Source organism: Rattus norvegicus, chromosome 14 (assembly GCF_036323735.1).
Source record: "Rattus norvegicus strain BN/NHsdMcwi chromosome 14, GRCr8, whole genome shotgun sequence".
In the NCBI taxonomy this organism is placed as follows: Eukaryota; Metazoa; Chordata; class Mammalia; order Rodentia; family Muridae; genus Rattus; species Rattus norvegicus.
Genome location: NC_086032.1, coordinates 34,073,264 through 34,092,119, shown reverse-complemented (window position 1 = coordinate 34,092,119; position 18,856 = coordinate 34,073,264). Strand labels below are relative to the sequence as shown.

General features: G+C 41.4%; 1 protein-coding gene across 2 annotated transcripts in view; it reads right to left on the bottom strand.

The window, feature by feature from the left end:
- The window catches only part of Scfd2 (sec1 family domain containing 2), a 332,032-nt gene that overhangs the window by 277,304 nt on the left and 35,872 nt on the right, over positions 1 to 18,856 (bottom strand). For both annotated transcript variants that reach the window (XR_010057401.1, NM_001017499.1), the window contains exon 4: positions 2,963 to 3,138. Coding sequence is in view for 1 of the 2 variants with exons in the window: in NM_001017499.1 (NP_001017499.1) it covers positions 2,963 to 3,138 (176 nt within the window). In the remaining variant the exon portion in view is untranslated. The remainder of the gene's footprint in view (positions 1 to 2,962; positions 3,139 to 18,856) is intronic.

The window sequence follows — 18,856 nt, the reverse complement described above, 5'->3', positions numbered from 1 at the left end:
CTTCAGCTCCCGGGATCCAACACCCAATTCTGGGCTCAAATATATGTACATAAAATACCCACACATAGAAAATAAAATCATAAAGTAATTTTTAGAAAATCAATGCCCCAGTTGAAAACTGAAAAAATTTAATTTAAAATAATACAATTCCTTAAGAAAAGAAAGTTGCTTTATGATCACACCCATGATTAGTATCACAAGTCTCTGTGTCTGGGTTCAGCCTGTGCCATTTGTAAACAGAATAATTTGACAATTACTATAAATACACGTAAAACACTGCTGTGGACTCTGGGGATGAGGAGGAGAGAGTTATAAAAACCTTCCATCACCTATTTTTTAAAATTATAATCACTGTTGGTAAATAAGAGTTTATTTTGAATAAACTCCTAGTTAAAAGCCTGATTCAGTAGCTTTGTATTCCAGAGCCCAAGTTGAATTTTTCACAGCAGGCTGTGAATTTGATCAGGGGAGAGAGTGGGTATCAGGTGACAACACATGTTGGTGAGGATGTGAAGAAAGAGGAACACTCCTCCATTGCTGGTAGGATTGCAAGCTAGTACAACCACTCTGAAAATCAATTTGGAGGTTCCTCAGAAAATTGGAAATAGACCTACCTAAAGACCCAGCAACACCACTCTTGGGAATATACCTAATATCCCACCATGCCGCAGGGGCACAGGTTCCACAATGTTCATAGCAGCCTACCTGTGATAGCCAGAAGCTGGAAATAAACCAGATGCCCCATGACTGAAGAATGGACACAGAAAATGTGGTTCATTTACACAACAGAATACTACTTTGCTATAAGAATGAGGATGTCCTGAATTTTGCAGGCAAATGGATGCAACTAGAAAATGTCATCCTGAGTGAGGTAACTCAGACCCAAAAGGACATGCACGGTATGTTCTCACTAATAAGTAGATATTAGCCATAATAATAATTTTTTTAAAAAGTACAGAATATCCAAGATTCAGTCCACAGAACTCAAAAAGGTCAACGAGCTGAAGGGCCCAAGTGAGGATGCCTCAGTTCCATTTGGGAGGGAGAGAAAAGCAACTACAAGGGGGTAAGGAGGGAGGGATAAGGGAGGGAAAGTGAATGGGGGTGAGGGGAGGGGTAAACATGATTTGGTATTGGGCGGGGGGGAAAAGAACTGAAGTCTGAGGGCCAGCAGAAAAAATGGAAACAGGTGACCTTGGGAGGAAGGAGGAAGGAGGATGCTCTAGAATGTACCAGAGACCTGGGAAGTGAGATGCCCTCAGGACTCAAAGGGCAACCCTAGATGAAAAGCCATACAGTGTGGAGAGGGAACTTGTTGACCCCACCTCCAGCAGAAAGACAGGGCATCAATTGAGGGATGGGGTTGCTATCCTACAGTCAAAGCTCTGACCCATAATTCTTCCTGTCTGAAAGAAGTACAGGGATGGAAAGGGAAAAGAGTCTGAGAAAAAGAAGATCCAGCAACAGGCTGGGATCCAGCTCAAGGGAGGCCCCAAGACCTGACACCATTACTGAAGCTATGGGGCATTCACAAAAAGGGTCCTATCATGACTGCTCTCCGAAAGACCCAACAAGGAGCTAAAAGGGTCAGATACAGATATGTGTACCCAATCAAGGAACAGAAACTGCTGACCCTGTGGTTGAATTAGGGAAAAGCTGGAGGAAGCTGAGGAGGGCGACCCTGTAGGAGGACCAGCAGTCTCAATTAATCTGGACTCCCGAGATCTCTCAGACACAGAGCCACCAACCAGGCATCATCACCAGCTGAGATGAGGCCTCCAACACATACAGCAGAGGACTGCTGGATCTGGGTTCAGTCAGAGAAGATGCACCTAACCCTCAAGAGACCCTGCTTAAAAAAACAAAAGTACAACAACAACAAGATTTTTTAAATCAAATTTCAAAATAAAAGTTATTTTTTAGTAAAAAAAAAAGACTCTAAAAGGATTAATAACATACACAAACCATATAGGATAGTATTTATTAACTAGATTATATAAACAGGAATCAATATCAAAAGACAAGCCACAAACTGGGTGAAATATTTTTAGCATATAACTTTTAAAAGCCTAATATCTAGATTTTGTTAAAAAAATTAATAAAAAGTGAGCAAAACAAAAAAATAAATAAATAAAAGAAGAGGAAAGATGAATAGCCAGTAACTCTAAGCTATTCTTATCTACTATTATTGTAAATTTACACAAAAGGCAGCCACGGACTACTCTAAGATATGGGTAACTTGTATAATATAAAATACTGGACACCATACTGAGAAGAGTGTTCTAGGAACAGACATCATTCTCAGAAACATCCCCTACTGAAACTTGAGTATACAAAGTAAACTCAATACTGTGAGTTTACTAAGCAGTCTGTGACTGAATGAGCTCCCCAAACAACACGCCCTAGAGAAATTCCTCCTGTGGGCTTCTGAAGACATGGTCCAGGATACTCACGCCTGCTTTGTACGCTCTCTTAAGTGATCCGTCCCAGAAGGACATCGCTATGTTTTATAGAGATGGCATTTAGAGGACCTGATACAGAGCACACGTATTAGTTGGTTTCCTACTGCTGTGATAACGACATCATAACCAAGGTTTTCTTTGTGCTTATGGTTCCAGAGGAATAAGAGTCCATCACCTTCACAACAGGGAAGTGAAGCAGCAGTCATGCCTGCTCACACCTTAAACCACAAGCACAAAGGAGAGAAAGCAAACTGGGACTTGTCCTGTCCACAGTGTCTTACTTCCTCCATCAAGACCCCCTCTCCTAAACCTATCCAAATAGCGCCACCAACCAGGAACCAAGTATTCAAATACCTGACCCCACAGGGAACATTCTCATCCAAACTACAATCGTACGTGTCAACAATGTGATTACTCAGATTATAACAGACATCAAAGTGTATTCCTGGAAGTCAAAACTTCAATTAGTAACATATTGTTAAGTTTACACAGCAACATACCTGTAGAAGAAGCCTTTCAAATGCCAGGAAGTTATCCCACTTGGCAGTCTGTGGGTGCTTCAGAGTTTGAACTGTGGCCATCCCTAGCTGTAGAAGCCCACAATGATTTGTAAGAGCTCTGAGGTTGTTCTTGAAGAGCTGAATATAGGACATGAGCTGCCCTGGAGTGACTCTCCCTGGAGAAACATAAAAATTTATCAGTGTACTCTCTTCCCTTTGACTAACTAATGACAAAGAGGTCCTGAACAAAGCCAGTGTCTTATGCCCACAGAACTCCAGAGCTGATCAATCTTTCCTAATGATTCTTCCAGAAACACAAAGACCACAGCAATGCTGATCATATTTGCTGCTTTTACAAGAAAGAAAATAAGAAGTAAGCCAACTGGCCAAAGCCATATTGCTAGTAGAACTCATTAGATAATTTCCTAATATCCTGAAAAGAGTTTTCAAATCAAGGCACACAAATATTTGTTGATCTCAATATAGAGTATGTATGCATGACATATGATACAAGAATCAAAGAATAAATGGAAAGCTCTTTAACTGTGTGTACATGTATAAAGAACATGTTAGAATCATGTGTACATGTGAAAGAACATGTTAGAACATGTGTAAACATATAAAGAACATGTAAGAATCGTGGCTGAAACCTTCAGCACTGGCATCAGGGACTCCACAACTGTATTCCTGAGGATCAAGGCTGTATGCTGCATGGGACAAGTTTTCAGCAAATGAGAGTGAACTGCTAGTGAATGTACGAAGTACATGTGAAGAAGTGCTCTCTGGGCTGATATACTCCTTCAGGGTCCCTTGATGGGCTCATCTTCCACTCCTGATTTGTTAAACTTCATAACTGAAGTCATCGGTGTCTAACACAAGGCTCCTACACACCAAATTCTCTTCATCAGACAAAAAGAAGGCACTGAGTCGAACAGAACTGTAAGTCAATGCATCATTCCTATAGAACTCACCGATGCCTTGCTTGTGGACTGTTCTCTGGAACTGAACTTCAACTGTTTACTGCTATACTTAGTTATTTTCATTGTTAATAAACCATCCTGTGTTAACTCAATACATGCAGGTGCTTAAAGAAACATGGCCTCTTCTGATTCTCAGAGCAACTATAGGAAGCAGCAAACTAGGTCGTCCCTGTGGCATCTGTTAGCCTCACCCAAGATACTCAGAACTGAGTGTCTGTTAGTCAGCAAACACCACCTAATACGTAGCTTTTGCTGTAGATTATGATACACACAAAACAGACCTGGCCACGAGAAACTTAAAACCTGAATCACATCTACCTTTTAAACAAACGTTTGTGAAGAGATTACAAGTACTATGCAGATTGCTGTCTGTAAGCAGGTAAGGGCAGGTGAAAGAGAAGGCGAGAGCCTGTGATTGGGCAGTGGTAAAAGAAGGCGGGCTCAGAGTTTTAGAGATGAGTACAGAGACAGAGGGACAGAGGGGGAGAAGGAGAGGAATCTACAAGAGAGGAAGAGGAGCCAGAACCACACAGTCCTGGGAGCCATAAGTATTGAGGATTTCTTAGATAGATGATGAAATAACAAATGGGGTGTGTTTGCCCCATCAGGTGTGTAGCCTGTGTTTACATCAATGGAGTTTTGAGTTCACTCTATGGGCATTTTGTGGGTTGGGAATTTACTAATATAAATCTGGTAAATTTCAGCCTCTAGAGTTTCTTTTAATTGGATATTTTATTTATTTACATTTCAAATGTTATCCCTTTCCAACCCCTTCCAAGTCCCCTATCCCATCCCCCTTACCCTGACTCTATGCAGGTGCTCCCCCACCTACCCACATTCCAGCCTTACTGCCTTAGCATTACTCTACACGGGGGCATCAAGCCTTCACAGGACCAAGGCTCTCCCCTCCTATTAATGCCAGGTAAGGCCCCATCAACCTGCAGTCCTTCCCCTAACTCCTCCATTGGGGTCCCTGTGATCAGTCCAATGGTTGGCTTTGAGCATCGGCATCTGTATTGGTCAGGATCTGTCAGAGCCTCTCAGAAGACAGCTATATCATGCTCCTGTCAGCAAGCTCTTGGCATCAGCAATAGTGCCTGGTTTGGGTGTCTGCATATGGGGTGGACCCCAGATGGAACAGTATCTGGATGGTCTTCCCTTTAGTCTCTGTATTTCCTTCAGACGGGAGCGATTCTGGCTTAAAATTTTGGAGATCGTTGGATGGCCCTATCCATCAACCGGGGGATCATGCCTAACCTCTGGACGTGGTCTCCACAGGTTCTCCCTCCCCTAGGTAGGGTATTTCAGCTAATGCCGTCCCTGTGGGGTCCTGGGAGCCTCTTGCTTTCCTGGCATCTGGAACTTTCCTGTTGCTACCCCCAGTCCTCCATCCCCCACTACTGTGCACCTCTGTTCACTTTCCAGAACCCCTCTCCGTACATCTCCTCCATCTCCTGCCATACCTGATTCTGCCCCTTCCCCTCCCCCTCCTCTCTTCCTTCCAAGTCCCTCTCATCCTCTACTTCCCTTGATTATTTTGTCCCCCCTTCTAAGTAGGACTGAAGAATCCACTCTTTAGTCTTCCTTCTCTTGAACTCCATGTGGTCCATGAATTGTATCATGGGTATTCCAAGCACTTTGTCCAATATCCACTTATCAGTGAGTACATATCATGTGTGTACTTTTGTGACTGAGTTACCTCACTCAGGATATTTTCTAGATCCATCCATTTGCCTGAGAATTTATGAAGTATTGTTAGTATTCCATACAATTAGTGTCCAATTCATTGAATAGTATTCCACTGTGTAGATGTACCACATTTTCTGTATCCATTCTGGGTTCTTTCCAGCTTCTGGCTATTATAAATAAGGCTGCTATGAACATAGTGGAGCATGTGTCCTTGTTATATGTTGGAACATCTTTTGGGTATAAGCCTAGGAGAGGTATAGCTTGGTCCTCAGGTAGTACTATCTCCAATTTTCTGAGGAAACTCCAGACTGATTTCCAGAATGGTTGCACCAACTTTCAATCCCACCAAAAATGGAGGAGTGTTCCTCTTTCTCCACATCCTCGCCAGCATCTGCTGTCACCTGAGTTTTTGATCTTAGCCATTCTGACTGGTGTGAGGTGGAATCTCAGGGTTGTTTTGATTTGCATTTCCCTGATGACAAGGATGTTGAACATTTCTTTAGGTACTTTTCAGTCATTCGATATTCCTCAGCTGAGAATTTTTTTTAGCTCTGTACCCCAGTTTTTAATAGGGTTATTTGGTTCTCTGGAATTTAACTTCTTAAGTTTTTTGTATATATTGGATATTAGCCCTCTATCCGATGTAGAATTGGTAAAGATTTTTTCCCAATCTGTTGGTGGTCATTTTGTCCTAATGACAGTGTTCTTTGCCTTACAGAAGCTTTGCAATTTTGTGAGGCCCCCTTTGTCAATTCTCGATCTTAGAGCATAAGCCATTGGTGTTCTGTTCAGGAAATTTTCCCCAGTGCCCGTGTGTTCGAGGCTCTTCCCACTTTCTCTTCTGTTAGTTTGAGTGTATCTAGTTTGATTTGAAGGTCCTTGATCCACTTGGACTTGAGCTTTGTACAAGGAGATAAGAATGGATCAATTTGCAATCTTCTACAAGCTGACTGCCAGTTGAACCACCACCATTTGTTGGAAAAGCTGTATTTTTTCCACTATATGTTTTTACCTCCTTTCTCAAAGATCAAATGGCCATTTCTGGGTCTTCCTGTCTGTCTCTGTACCAATACCATACAGTTTTTATCATTATTGCTCTGCAATACAGCTTGAGGTCAGGAATGGTGATTCGCCCAGATGTTCTTTTATTGTTGAGAATAGTTTTCGGGCTGGAGAGATGGCTCAGCCGTTAAAGGCTAGGCTCACAACCAAATATATGAGAATAGTTTTCACTATCCTGAGTTTTTTGTTATTCTAGATGAATTTGAGAATTTCTCTCTAACTCTATGAAGAATTGAGTTGAAATTTTGATGGGGATTACATTGAACCTATAGATTGCTTACAGCAAGATGGCCATTTTACTACATTAATCCTGCCAAGCCATGAACATGGGAAATCTTTCTATCTTCTGAGGTTTTCTTTGATTTCTTTCTTCAAAGACTTGAAGTTCTTGTCATACAGATATTTCACTTATTTGGTTAGAGTCACACCGAGGTATTTTATATTATTTGTGACTATTGTGAAGGGTGTCATTTCCCTAATTTCATTGTTAGCCCATTTATCCTTTGAATAGAGGGGCTACTGATTTGTTTAAGTTAATTTTATATCCAGCCACTTTGCTGAAGTTGTTTATCAGCTGTAGGAATTCTCCGGTGGAATTCTGGGGGTAGCTTAAGTATACTCTCATATCATCTGCAGATAGTGATATTTTCACTTCTTTCCAATTTGTATCCTTTTGACCTCCTTTTGTTGTCTAATTACTCTCGCTAGAACTTCAAATACTATATTGAATAGGTAGAGAGAGAGTGGGCAGCAAAACCACACAAAGGCCCAACAAAGAAAGATAACTTCAGACCAATTTCCCTTATGAATTTTGATGCAAAGATACTCACTAAAATTCTCCCAAACTGAACTCAAGAACACGTCAAAACAATCATCCATCATGATCAAGTAGGCTTCATCCCAAGGATGCAGGGATGATTCAATATATGGAAATCCATCAACATAATCCACCACATAAACTCGAAGACAAAAACTACAAGATCATTTCATTAGATGCTGAAAAGCATTTGACAAAATTCAGCACCCCTTCATGTTAAACATCTTGGAAAGATCAGGAATTCAAGGCCCATACCTAAACATAGTAAAAGCAATACACAGCAAACCAGTAGCCAACATCAAACTAAATGGAGAGAAACTTGAAGTAATCCCACTAAAGTCAGGGACTAGACAAGGCTGCCCACTCTCTGCCTCTAGAGTTTTGCTTTTATTGGGTTATGGTGATTTGTGACAGCTAACCACAGGGGGCAGATGGCTGGGAATGTGAGTAGGATCCAGAGCATGGTTGGGGACCATAGAGATCCTGGCAGAGGGGAAACCACATTACTAGGAATTAGCTGGCACTAGCGTGGGTGCCTTTTCTTTTCACGCAACAATACTAAGGTGCCTTCTTATCAGTGTATGATGGTAAGCATCTAAGACAAAGAACAGGAATGACTATGCCTCATACATTTCTCTGGTTCTTTACCAAGGTTCAGACTCACTCTGATAGATAGATAGATAGATAGATAGATAGATAGATAGATAGATAGATAGATAGATAGATAGATAGATATCACCTATCTATGTATCTATCATCTATATATCTATCTGTATGCATCTATCTTCTCTCTAGAGTATACAAAATCAAAGGTTTTGTTTATGACATCTTCATTTCATATACCATTCACCTCCTCAGCTACCTGCTCCCATTCTTAGTTTTTTTTTCATCTTTATTAACTTGGGTATTTCTTATTTACATTTCGATTGTTATTCCCTTTCCCAGTTTCCGGACCAACATTCCCCAGCCTCTCCCCTCCCCTTCTATATGGGTGTTCCCTCCCCACTCTCCCCCCATTACTGCTCTCCCCCCAACAATCCTGTTCACTGGGGGATCAGTCTTGGCAGGACCAAGGGCTTCCCCTTCCACTGGTGCTCTTACTAAGATATTCATTGCTACCTATGAGGTTGGAGCCCAGGGTCAGTCCATGTATAGTCTTTAGGTAGTGGCTTAGTCCCTGGAAGCTCTGGTTGGTTGGCATTGTTGTTCATATGGGGTCTCGAGCCCCTTCAAGCTCTTCCAGTCCTTTCTCTGATTCTTTCAATGGGGGTCCCGTTCTCAGTTCAGTGGTTTGCTGCTGGCATTCGCCTATGTATTTGCCATATTCTGGCTGTGTCTCTCAGGAGAGATCTACATCTGGTTCCTGTCGGCCTGCACTTCTTTGCTTCATCCATCTTATCTAGTTTGGTGGCTGTATATGTATGGGCCACATGTGGGGCAGGCTCTGAATGGGTGTTCCTTCAGTCTCTGTTTTAATCTTTGCCTCTCTCTTCCCTGCCAAGGGTATTCTTGTTCCCCTTTTAAAGAAGGAGTGAAGCATTCACATTTTGGTCATCCTTCTCGAGTTTCATGTGTTCTGTGCATCTAGGGTAATTCAAGCATTTGGGCTAATATACACTTATCAATGAGTGCATACCATGTGTGTTTTTCTGTGACTGGGTTACCTCACTCAGGATGATATTTTCTACTTTCATCCATTTGCCTGTGAATTTCATAAAGTCATTGTTTTTTATAGCTGAGTAGTATTCTATTGTGTAGATGTACCACATTTTCTGTATCCATTCCTCTGTTGAAGGGCATCTGGATTCTTTCTAGCTTCTGGCTATTATAAATAAGGCTGCTATGAACATAGTGGAGCATGTGTCTTTGTTATATGTTGGGGCATCTTTTGGGTCTATGCCCAAGAGAGGTATAGCTGGGTCCTCAGGTAGTTCAATGTCCAATTTTCTGAGGAACCTCCAGACTGATTTCCAGAATGGTTGTACCAGTCTGCAATCCCACCAACAATGGAGGAGTGTTCCTCTTTCTCCACATCCTCGCCAGCATCTGCTGTCACCTGAGTTTTTGATCTTAGCTATTCTCGCTGGTGTGAAGTGAAATCTCAGGGTTGTTTTGATTTGCATTTCCCTTATGACTAAAGATGTTGCACATTTCTTTAGGTGTTTCTCAGCCATTCGGCATTCCTCAGCTGTGAATTATTTGTTTAGCTCTGAACCCCATTTTTTAATAGGGTTATTTGTCTCCCTGTAGTCTAACTTCTTGAGTTCTTTGTATATTTTGGATATAAGCCCTCTATCAGTTGTAGGATTAGTAAAGATTTTTACCATTCTTAATTTTCAAAGTACAACTTGACAATTCACTTGTTCATGACTAATGAGAGAGAGAGAGAGAGAGAGAGAGAGAGAGAGAGAGAGAACTCATACTTCTTCCCTTATTCTCCTAGCCAGGTTTATGAAGATGTTATTTCTATACAGTTAAAATCCACCCTTTCCTGGTATGGAGTTCCATGGGTTTTGACAAATATCTGCAGCATGTATGTTGAGTTGCAGGGATCTGAGGGAGCCTAGTGAGGAAGAAGTGTAAGGGAATGCAAGACCACATGGACTCCTGCACATGCTCCAGAAATCCTCATCAGGATGTATACAACCTGAGATCTAAAGTGACACCCAGCAAACCAGTCAGACAGAACAAAAGACCCAGGCCCAGTGTGATGGCCGCTTCCTCTGCCTCCACAGAAATCCTCCTGGGTGATGGGCCTTCTTCCCTACAGAGTCATGGGCAAGCAAATTAGATTCAGCAAGACAGCAGAGCGTGTAATGCCCAGCTTGGCCCTTGATTGAATAGCCACACTTTTATGGCTGAAAAGTTGTATGTAGGCCTTGAACTGAGCAATAAAAATTAGATCTGCACCCTGATGATGGTCTCTGGGGTCCGAAATCTCTGTGGGCTCTGTCTCCACTTTTCCCCCATTTCTCCATTCCAGTTCTGACAACTATGTTGAGTGACCATCACCACAACCTAGACGCAGAGCATTTCTCTCAGTCTAACACACGGCCTCCTTTTTGTCATCAATTCCATGGCTCCAACTCTACACCTTGATAAATACTGAAGTGCCATTGTCTGACCTCCCTCTAGATAGTTTCTCCCTTCTAGAATGTCATATACACCAACCACAGATGTAACATATTTGAGTCTGGCTTTTTTCACATCAGCATAGTGTATATGAGATTCATCCATGTTCTTAATAGAAATAATAGCTTTCTTCTTTTCCTTTCTGAATATTACTTCACTGTATTAGGCATACTATAGCTTAGGTATCTAGTTATCTCAGCCCAATTACAAGATCATGAGGGTTATCTTCAATTCTTAAAACTGTAAGCAAAGCCTTACAGGTTTTCATGTGTCTCTATGCACCTATGTTTTCATTGTTCTTTGGTAAATTTCCAAGAGTGAGCAGTTAGGGTCATACGCTAAGTGCATTTTATTATAAGACTGGCAACCTAAGGCAAAACGAGCCATCCCACAGCGACATGGGAGAGGTTCTAGTTGCTTCACATCCTCGCCAGCACTTGATTCTGTCAGTTACACTGACTTTAGCTTTTCTAACACGTGTGTGATGATAGCTCCTTATGGTTTCAATCTGCATTTTTCTATGGACACGTCTAGTTGATCATCTTTTCAGGTGCACATCTGATATCCAATACTTCTTTGAGTAAAGTGTCCATTCAAGCCTTTCCCCTGTCTTAGTTGGTTTCCTTATTATTAATTTGTACCATAACTTTCAACTATCCATTAATTTGATATGCATTTTCACACCAGCAACAGAAATAAAACACATTGTTGCTGAAATAAACATACAGACAAATGTCTCCTTGATGCCCTCTTGATTAACTCAGCCTATCTCACAAATTACATGTAATATTCTTTTAACATACTTCTTGTATAAATTATTATCATTTGTGCCACAATATGCTGATACTTACTGTATTAAATATGTGAAAACAAACATTGACCAAAGTGTTCAGATCCCAAGATTGGTGTGAGCTCTGTGGGGTCGGTCCCCCACCATTTGCACATTATGTTGACTACATCCTCAGCTTTCTCCATGTGCTTCCTTATGTGTCACACTACGGATGACAGCAGCATAGAGACTGAAAGACAGTTTCCAGTTACTCTAAAGAGACAGCCAAGCCTGCTGAGCACATACAAGGCTCTTGGTTCAATCTTCAGTGCTGGGCGAGGGTAGAATGCGCTGAGGCTCCGTGGTCGAGGGCCTTCCTATTTGCAGAAAATCTTGGGCTCAATCACTAGCACCAAATGAGAGTGAGGGGTGGGGTGTGGTGCAGTGGGATGGGGGGGTAGGTAGGAGATCCACTTAACTGTCATACAAATCTTATTCATCATGACTGTAGCAATAAAGAAAAGTAAGTCCCCAGAGTGTCAAAGGCTCCATGTGTGTCATGGGACTCTGTTTTAGAGAAACGTTTCAGAGGAAATGAGAATCACCAAAGCCACCACCAGGAGTTTTATTGTAAAAGCTCTAAGATCTGCTTTTGTATCACCCACTCTAGGCAGATGGTCTTCTACTGAGACATACCCCAGCTTCAGCATGTGTTTATTTTAAAGATCAGGGTATTGTCAATTAGAAAAAATTTAAGGTTTTTTTATTCTTAGCATTACTCAGATTTGTACTTAGTATTTAGGACATGCCTCCTTCTCACTTAAGACATGTGACCTAAAGAAACAAAATATCTCCTAATAAGAAATACCAACCAAACCCAGGCCATGAGCTAACAATCACCAAGCATCACTTTCTCTAGCCCACAGTAAATTCGCTTCTTCCATTAGCTATGTCACGAAGCAGGCCACTTCTCTAACTAGAACAACACTCCAACTGGAAGGTGACAGAAGAGTAGCTTACATAAATGCTCTAAAATAGGCTTGTGACATTTTTAGAATTTAACCACAACCATATATAAAAAGGAACAAACAAACAAAATAAAACAAAAAACAAATGCAATCCAACCAATTGACTGAAAAAAAAAAAAAAGCTTAGAGGATCAGTGAGTGCACATGCCTCTGTCAGTGAGCTACGATACAAGTAGGATTTCCCTTCTTTCCCTTCTATCTGTAAACTGTTTTTACTATGGTGCTTTATGCATTTGAAAGCATTGCATTTACAAAAGGAAAATGCTATAAACATTGTATATTTTGTGTGTTTTGAATAAACTACAGGTAATTAGACAGGGGTGATTTTTCACCATTATGTCAAGTAAAATCATCAGTCCAAAAAAAAATGCTACCATAAAAATTTAAATAATGCTCCCCAGTTCCCATCAACTAAGCAAGCAATAAGAGCAGGCACTGAAAAAGTAATAGAACAGTTAGCCATACTTCACTTTATGAAAGAGAAGCAGACACACCTGTCAGGCAGATTTACATGGTGATTTAAAAACCTCAACCCAGAAGGCTCTGCAAGATACTTTTAAGGACCACAAAAGAAAGGTTACTTTATATCAAGGTCACAATGATATACAGCAACTGTTTGGAAAGTGACACTTTGACACTGGAAAAGTGACTTTTAAGTCTTTAAACTACTAATGCAGTTCACTGAAGCAAGCTCATTAAACTACAATTATCTCTTGGAGAAAACAAACTACATGGGCAGCACTGAGCAGCGCAGCTACAGAAGAGCTGGAAGCTAAGGAAGCAGCGCTCACCTCCAGCCCTGCCTCTCAGCTCTGCCATCAGGCCTGGCCTCACTTGCCATCCTGCTCAGTGGCCACCATCTTTAGTGTGCTTCCCTTTGCTTCCAATGCCAAATGGCCTCCACCTCTCAACTACAGCACAAGGAGCCAACTTCAACACTTTATATCAAGTCCATATTTGCTACAAACTGATGTGTACAAATTAACTGTCTTTTTAACTGTCCCAGTATTTTATTCAAGATCTTTATTCTTTTTGTTAATGCTTTGATTACAAAGTTATAATGAATGTATGTGTGTATAGATATGTATATTTGTGTATATGTGAAAATAAATTCTACATATGAAAGAGATAGATAGATAGATAGATAGATAGATAGATAGATAGATAGATAGATAGATAGAAAAATAAATAGATAAATAGATAGAATGGAATGTTCCAGAAGGTAAATTTTCCTTTCACAATGAGCTCTGATGCCTAAAATAATCTTTGCAAAACACAAGGTTTTTTCAGGAGTACAGATAAATAACATACAGGCCAAAGAGTCAGGTCTGCTGAGTGTAAATACTCATGGCAGACGGCATTATTAGGGCAAACAGAATGCTGACTCAGTGCTCAGCATGAAAGCCAAATGTTACAGACTGACAGCAGGCAATGTACAAAGGGGACCTGAAAAGGGGTCTCAACTGGGAGATAAGAGAGGATAATGAGGAGGATATAATCAGAGTACATTGTAAATATCAAGCTGTGAAACAACAAATTTTGTTTTAGAAAGCAGTGGCAATTTTTGTAAATAATGTACGAAGGCTGAATGCCTACCCTATATGCAGGGGCTTCTCAAGGGACTCACAGAATGATGGGAAGCAACCAGAAGAGTCACGATGTAGTTTACAGACAGACAAAAGCATTCGATACTCCCATCGGTGGCTATGCTACTTGCATTATATGCCGAAGCTGTCTTATTTGTCGCCACCTTCAACAGGTGACACATTATTCAAGTTCTAAAAAGACACTAAGTCCTTCTCCCTTCTTTTTACTCCTTATGTCCCTGCCTTTTACCCTTTAAATCATCTGTCCCTTTGTTTTTGCCTGGTCAAAATTTATTGGTATTTATATTTCATTCCATAAGCACAGTTTTAGCATTACATTCTTTTTCCATAGGTTACATCTGAATGTTCAAAATCAATCGATACTGCTTACATCAATATGAACTATATCACTATTCATAGCAGAGCTCAGTTACATACTGTAGTTATACTGCCTCATTCACACGCTCCTCTGAGAAGCAGATGGTGAAGTTAAGGGACGGAGGAGAATACTAATGCTTTATTTTATGTACGCAGTCATCTCGACTCCCCATAAGCTCAGATGAGTGTCTCTTCCTTAATACTCACTTGATTCTGAGACAAAGTAATGTCTGTTTCATGTACAATGGACAGATGTTTATTTTTCTCTGGGAAATCTGACTTTATTACTACCACTGATTTGTACAATGGGTAAAGCTCTGTCTTTCAACAGCCACAGAAGTGAGGAGCAATAGTAACTGCCCGCTTCCCACCTCAACCGAGGTCAAGGGTAAAGAAATATGGTTGAGATGCAGATGGGAGATTTAAGCTACACATGAGAAAAACATTTCCTGATGGTGATGACTATGAGACACAGAAACAAATTATTAAAAGGGAGAGACCGAGAGAGGGGGAGAAGACCATATAAATCTTCCTCCACAGGGATGTCAAGGGCAGTATATACAGCCATCTGTACAGTGAAGCTTGGATAAAGCACAGCTGCAAACTGATGTCCACTTTATAACACCGTAAATATTCAAGAAGGTTTGAGAGGCAGGCTTTAAGAGTGTGAGTTCTGGTTACACACACTTTTTTAGCCCTGTGTCACAGTAGAAAACAAACTAATTTGAAAGAGTGTTCAGTTCTATGAAGAGAATCAATTCAATGGGTCCAAAGAAATCAGTCAGAGGGCCTTTTCTGGGCTGATCTGGAGTAAAGCACAACCATCACAGAATCACAGGTCCCAGAGAGAAAGGCAGCAGCTCTCGCTGAAGTGACACAAAAGGGTGTAATAGGAAACCACAAGAAACACAGCTTGCTTTTCTATGTAGCTCCTGCATTCCCAGGGCTAACCCTACCTCAGTAGAGAGCAAAAGACTTCGCTATCCAGGCAGAGAAACCAGGAATGTGCCAAAGGAACATTGGTGGGTCCACTCTAATGCAAAGGACCTCTCCAATAAACAGACAGCTACGTTTAGACGAGGGCAAGTGAAGGAGAGCTCTGAAGACACTACAACCAAGTCTGGATGAACACATAGACCAAAAGGAAGAATCTGGCTCTGCTGTCCCTGCTGCCATTAAAAAAGAAAAGAGAGTGAGGGGAGGGGAAGGGAGGGGAATAGAAGAGATGGGAGGAAAGGAGAGGGAAGGGGAGGGGAGGGGAAGGAAAGGAAGTGAAGAAAACCAGGAAGGTGGGCTGGAGGACTAGACCAGCAGTTAAGAGTGCCTGCTGCTTTGGCAATAGTTTCCAGGACCCACGAAATAAATAAAATAAATCTTGAAGACAAAAACCTCAGGAGGGACTTCTCCCTGAAATGAAGTCATACAGGACTCCAGTGGCTGCACCGCTGTGCCAGGACTCCTTCTCTGGAATCATGCATGGCACAGTTCCAGACCTCAGCTCAGGGCGCGGCCTGGAGCTAACTATGTAGAAATTCACCTTGTCTGATTCCAGCAAAGAACTGACAGCGTGTCTTAACACACAGTGGAGCGCGATGCTGTACTGTGTCATCTTGAAACAAGGGCTACTTCTAGGGTGTGTCCCTAGTAAAGGAGCTGACAATGACCAGGAACCGAGCATCTCTTTGACTGTCATCCTGTACCACAGTCTTATAGGATAGGACACCATTCTCGAGCCAAGCTGGTACAGCTCACTGCCCTGTGGCAACAAACCTCACAGGAGGCACTGCCCAGACCCCTCCTCTGCCTTTTTATTGCTTGGAGCCTGAGCTCAACTATGAAGATGCACCCCTACCCCTAAGCCACTATAAACACAGGGAAGCCCTCAGTCCCAGCCCTGCACAGCCGTGCCCCAGCCACAAGCTTGTCCTCTGGGTAAGTCATCCATTTCACTTACTTGCTGTTTTCTCTCTTTCCCATCCCCCATGTTCACTGGCATCTCCATCCCTTCGGGCTTTTTGTATCCAACTGTACTTTCTGTAGTGTTTGCACTTTATCTTACTGTTTTTATTGCTGTTAGTGTTCTTTACATTTAAAACTTGCATTTTTCTATTCACCTTCATACATTTATCTAATCTGAGCTTGGTTTTTTGTTTTTACATTTTATTTTACATTTTATTTTATTTTGGCCTGTGTGTGTGTGTGTGTGTGTTGTGTGTGTGTGTTGTGTGTGTATGTGTTGTGTGTGTATGTGTGTGTGTGTTGTGTGTGTACATACCATGTGCATGCCTGATTCCAAATGAGGTCAATAGAGGGCAGAAGGTCCCTGGGACTGGAGGAACAGATGGTTGTGGACATGTGTGTGCTGGGAATGAAACTCGGGTCCCCTGTAGGACAGATCCTCAATAGAGCAGAAGGCAAGAACTGACTTACAAATGTGTCCTATGACCTCCATGCATACCCTTACTCACATGCTCATACATACATATGCACACACATGGTAAATAACTAAAATAATATTAAAATAGAAGCTGCCATATGATCTATCCATGTCACCCTGGGTGTACATCCATAGAGCGCTGAGTCAGCAGGCCACAGAGACCCCAGCTCGCCCACACTTCCCACTGCAGTATTCGCGATAGCTAAGAATGGAACTATGTCTACCTATCGACCAACAAGAGATAGATAAAGAAGATGTACAAACATACAGTGGAATCTTACTCAGTTTTAAAGAAAGGTGAAGGCATGGCTTGGAGCTAAAGGGCATTATGTTAACTGAAACACTTCCAGATGTGGAGTCTCCATTTAAATGTGTCTGTGCATGTGTGTGCATAAAAGTAAAAAGGAGACCTTGACATGAGCAGATGCTCTCTCAAGGAGAGGGTAAGGAGGAGTAGAAGTGGACTGTGGGAGAGACAGCCCATGAGGAATGAAGGGAGGATCTGCCACTTGATACTATAATGCTCAGCAAAGCTTTACTTCAGAAATGGAGAAAGACACTCTTGCCTAGGCAAGCAAATTTAGGAAATTGACCCCCACAGGGTGTAGCCCAGGAACCCTGCTCGACTGTTTGAGGCAGGGCCTCTCTCCTTACATGGCCCAGACAGGTTTAGAACTTACTGTCTAGCTCAGGTTGGTCCCAAATTCATGGCAATCCTGGTCCAGTTTCCAAACTGATCTGTCTTAAGAGGATTTTTTTTCTAGTCAGAGTGACTTCTACATGAACTTCTGATCCTCGTGCCTCTACCCACTCAGTGCTGAGATTACAGCCATGTACCACCAAGCCAAGTTTATACAGTGCTGGGGACTGAACCTAGGGTTTCATCCATGCTAGACAAAATTCTGCTACAGCCCCAGCCTTCATTAGAAATTCCTCAAGGAAAGTCTTCATTTAGAAAGGAAATGATGGCAGTTACTATCAGGTAAGTCTCCAAAACCATAAAACTCACACTTAGAGATGAATACATTGTCAAAGTCAGAATACTTCACTACTGCAATAGCAGTATGAAAATCTCTTAAGTCTCTAGTATGAACACCACAAGTTAAATTCTTCAAAAAAAAAAAAAACTGTAGTTACAGTAAGTTAGAGAAATATACAAAAATATGTTGGCTGTAAACACAAAAATATAAATTTAGGAAAAGGGGTAAAAGCCTAGGCATTTGTCTGTGATCAAAGCTGTCACGAGCTTAAAATAGTCTATTATAACAATATGTCTTCTGGGAGCCTCATGGTAACCACAGAACAGAAGACTGCAGCAGATGCACAAACAGGAAAAGACAGGAATTAGAGCTTCACGCTGCAGAGAAAACCATAGCACAAAGGTATACAACAAGCAAGGAGTAATGAACCAGAAAACAAGTTTTCACCCAGTAGGAACCTAAATAGGAAGGGTTACAGTGGCCGATAGGAGATTCCTTCTGACTTAAATGACACACATGGACTTAAAATGGAAAGATGAAAAAAGAGCTCATATACATACTGGAAAACAGAAAACAAAAGTGGTCTATATTTTATATGACAAAATAGTATTCACACCAAGACTGTTGAAAGAAGTGAATATAGGTAGTGTAAATACATCAAGAAGATGAGAGACAGCTCGGTGGTTGAGGGCACTTTCTCTTGCAGAGGACTTGGGTTTGGTTCCCAAAACTCACAGGGCAGTTCACAGCAATTCAAACTGAAGTTCCTCTTCCGAACTCCATGGGGACCAGGTACATGGAGTGGTGCACATACGTGCAAGCAAGATATTCATACACATAAAGTAAACCAATCTTTAAAATGTAGGTATAAATATATAGCAAAACATTAACTAGTTAAAGCAAATATTAATAAATCTAAAAAAAGATTATTAGGCTCTAGTTTAATAATAGAAGACTTCAGCAGTCTTCCAGCTCTACCCAGTTGCCACCTGGATAAAACCTAAATGTCCTTGATCCTCTTGTGTGATCCCAGGAC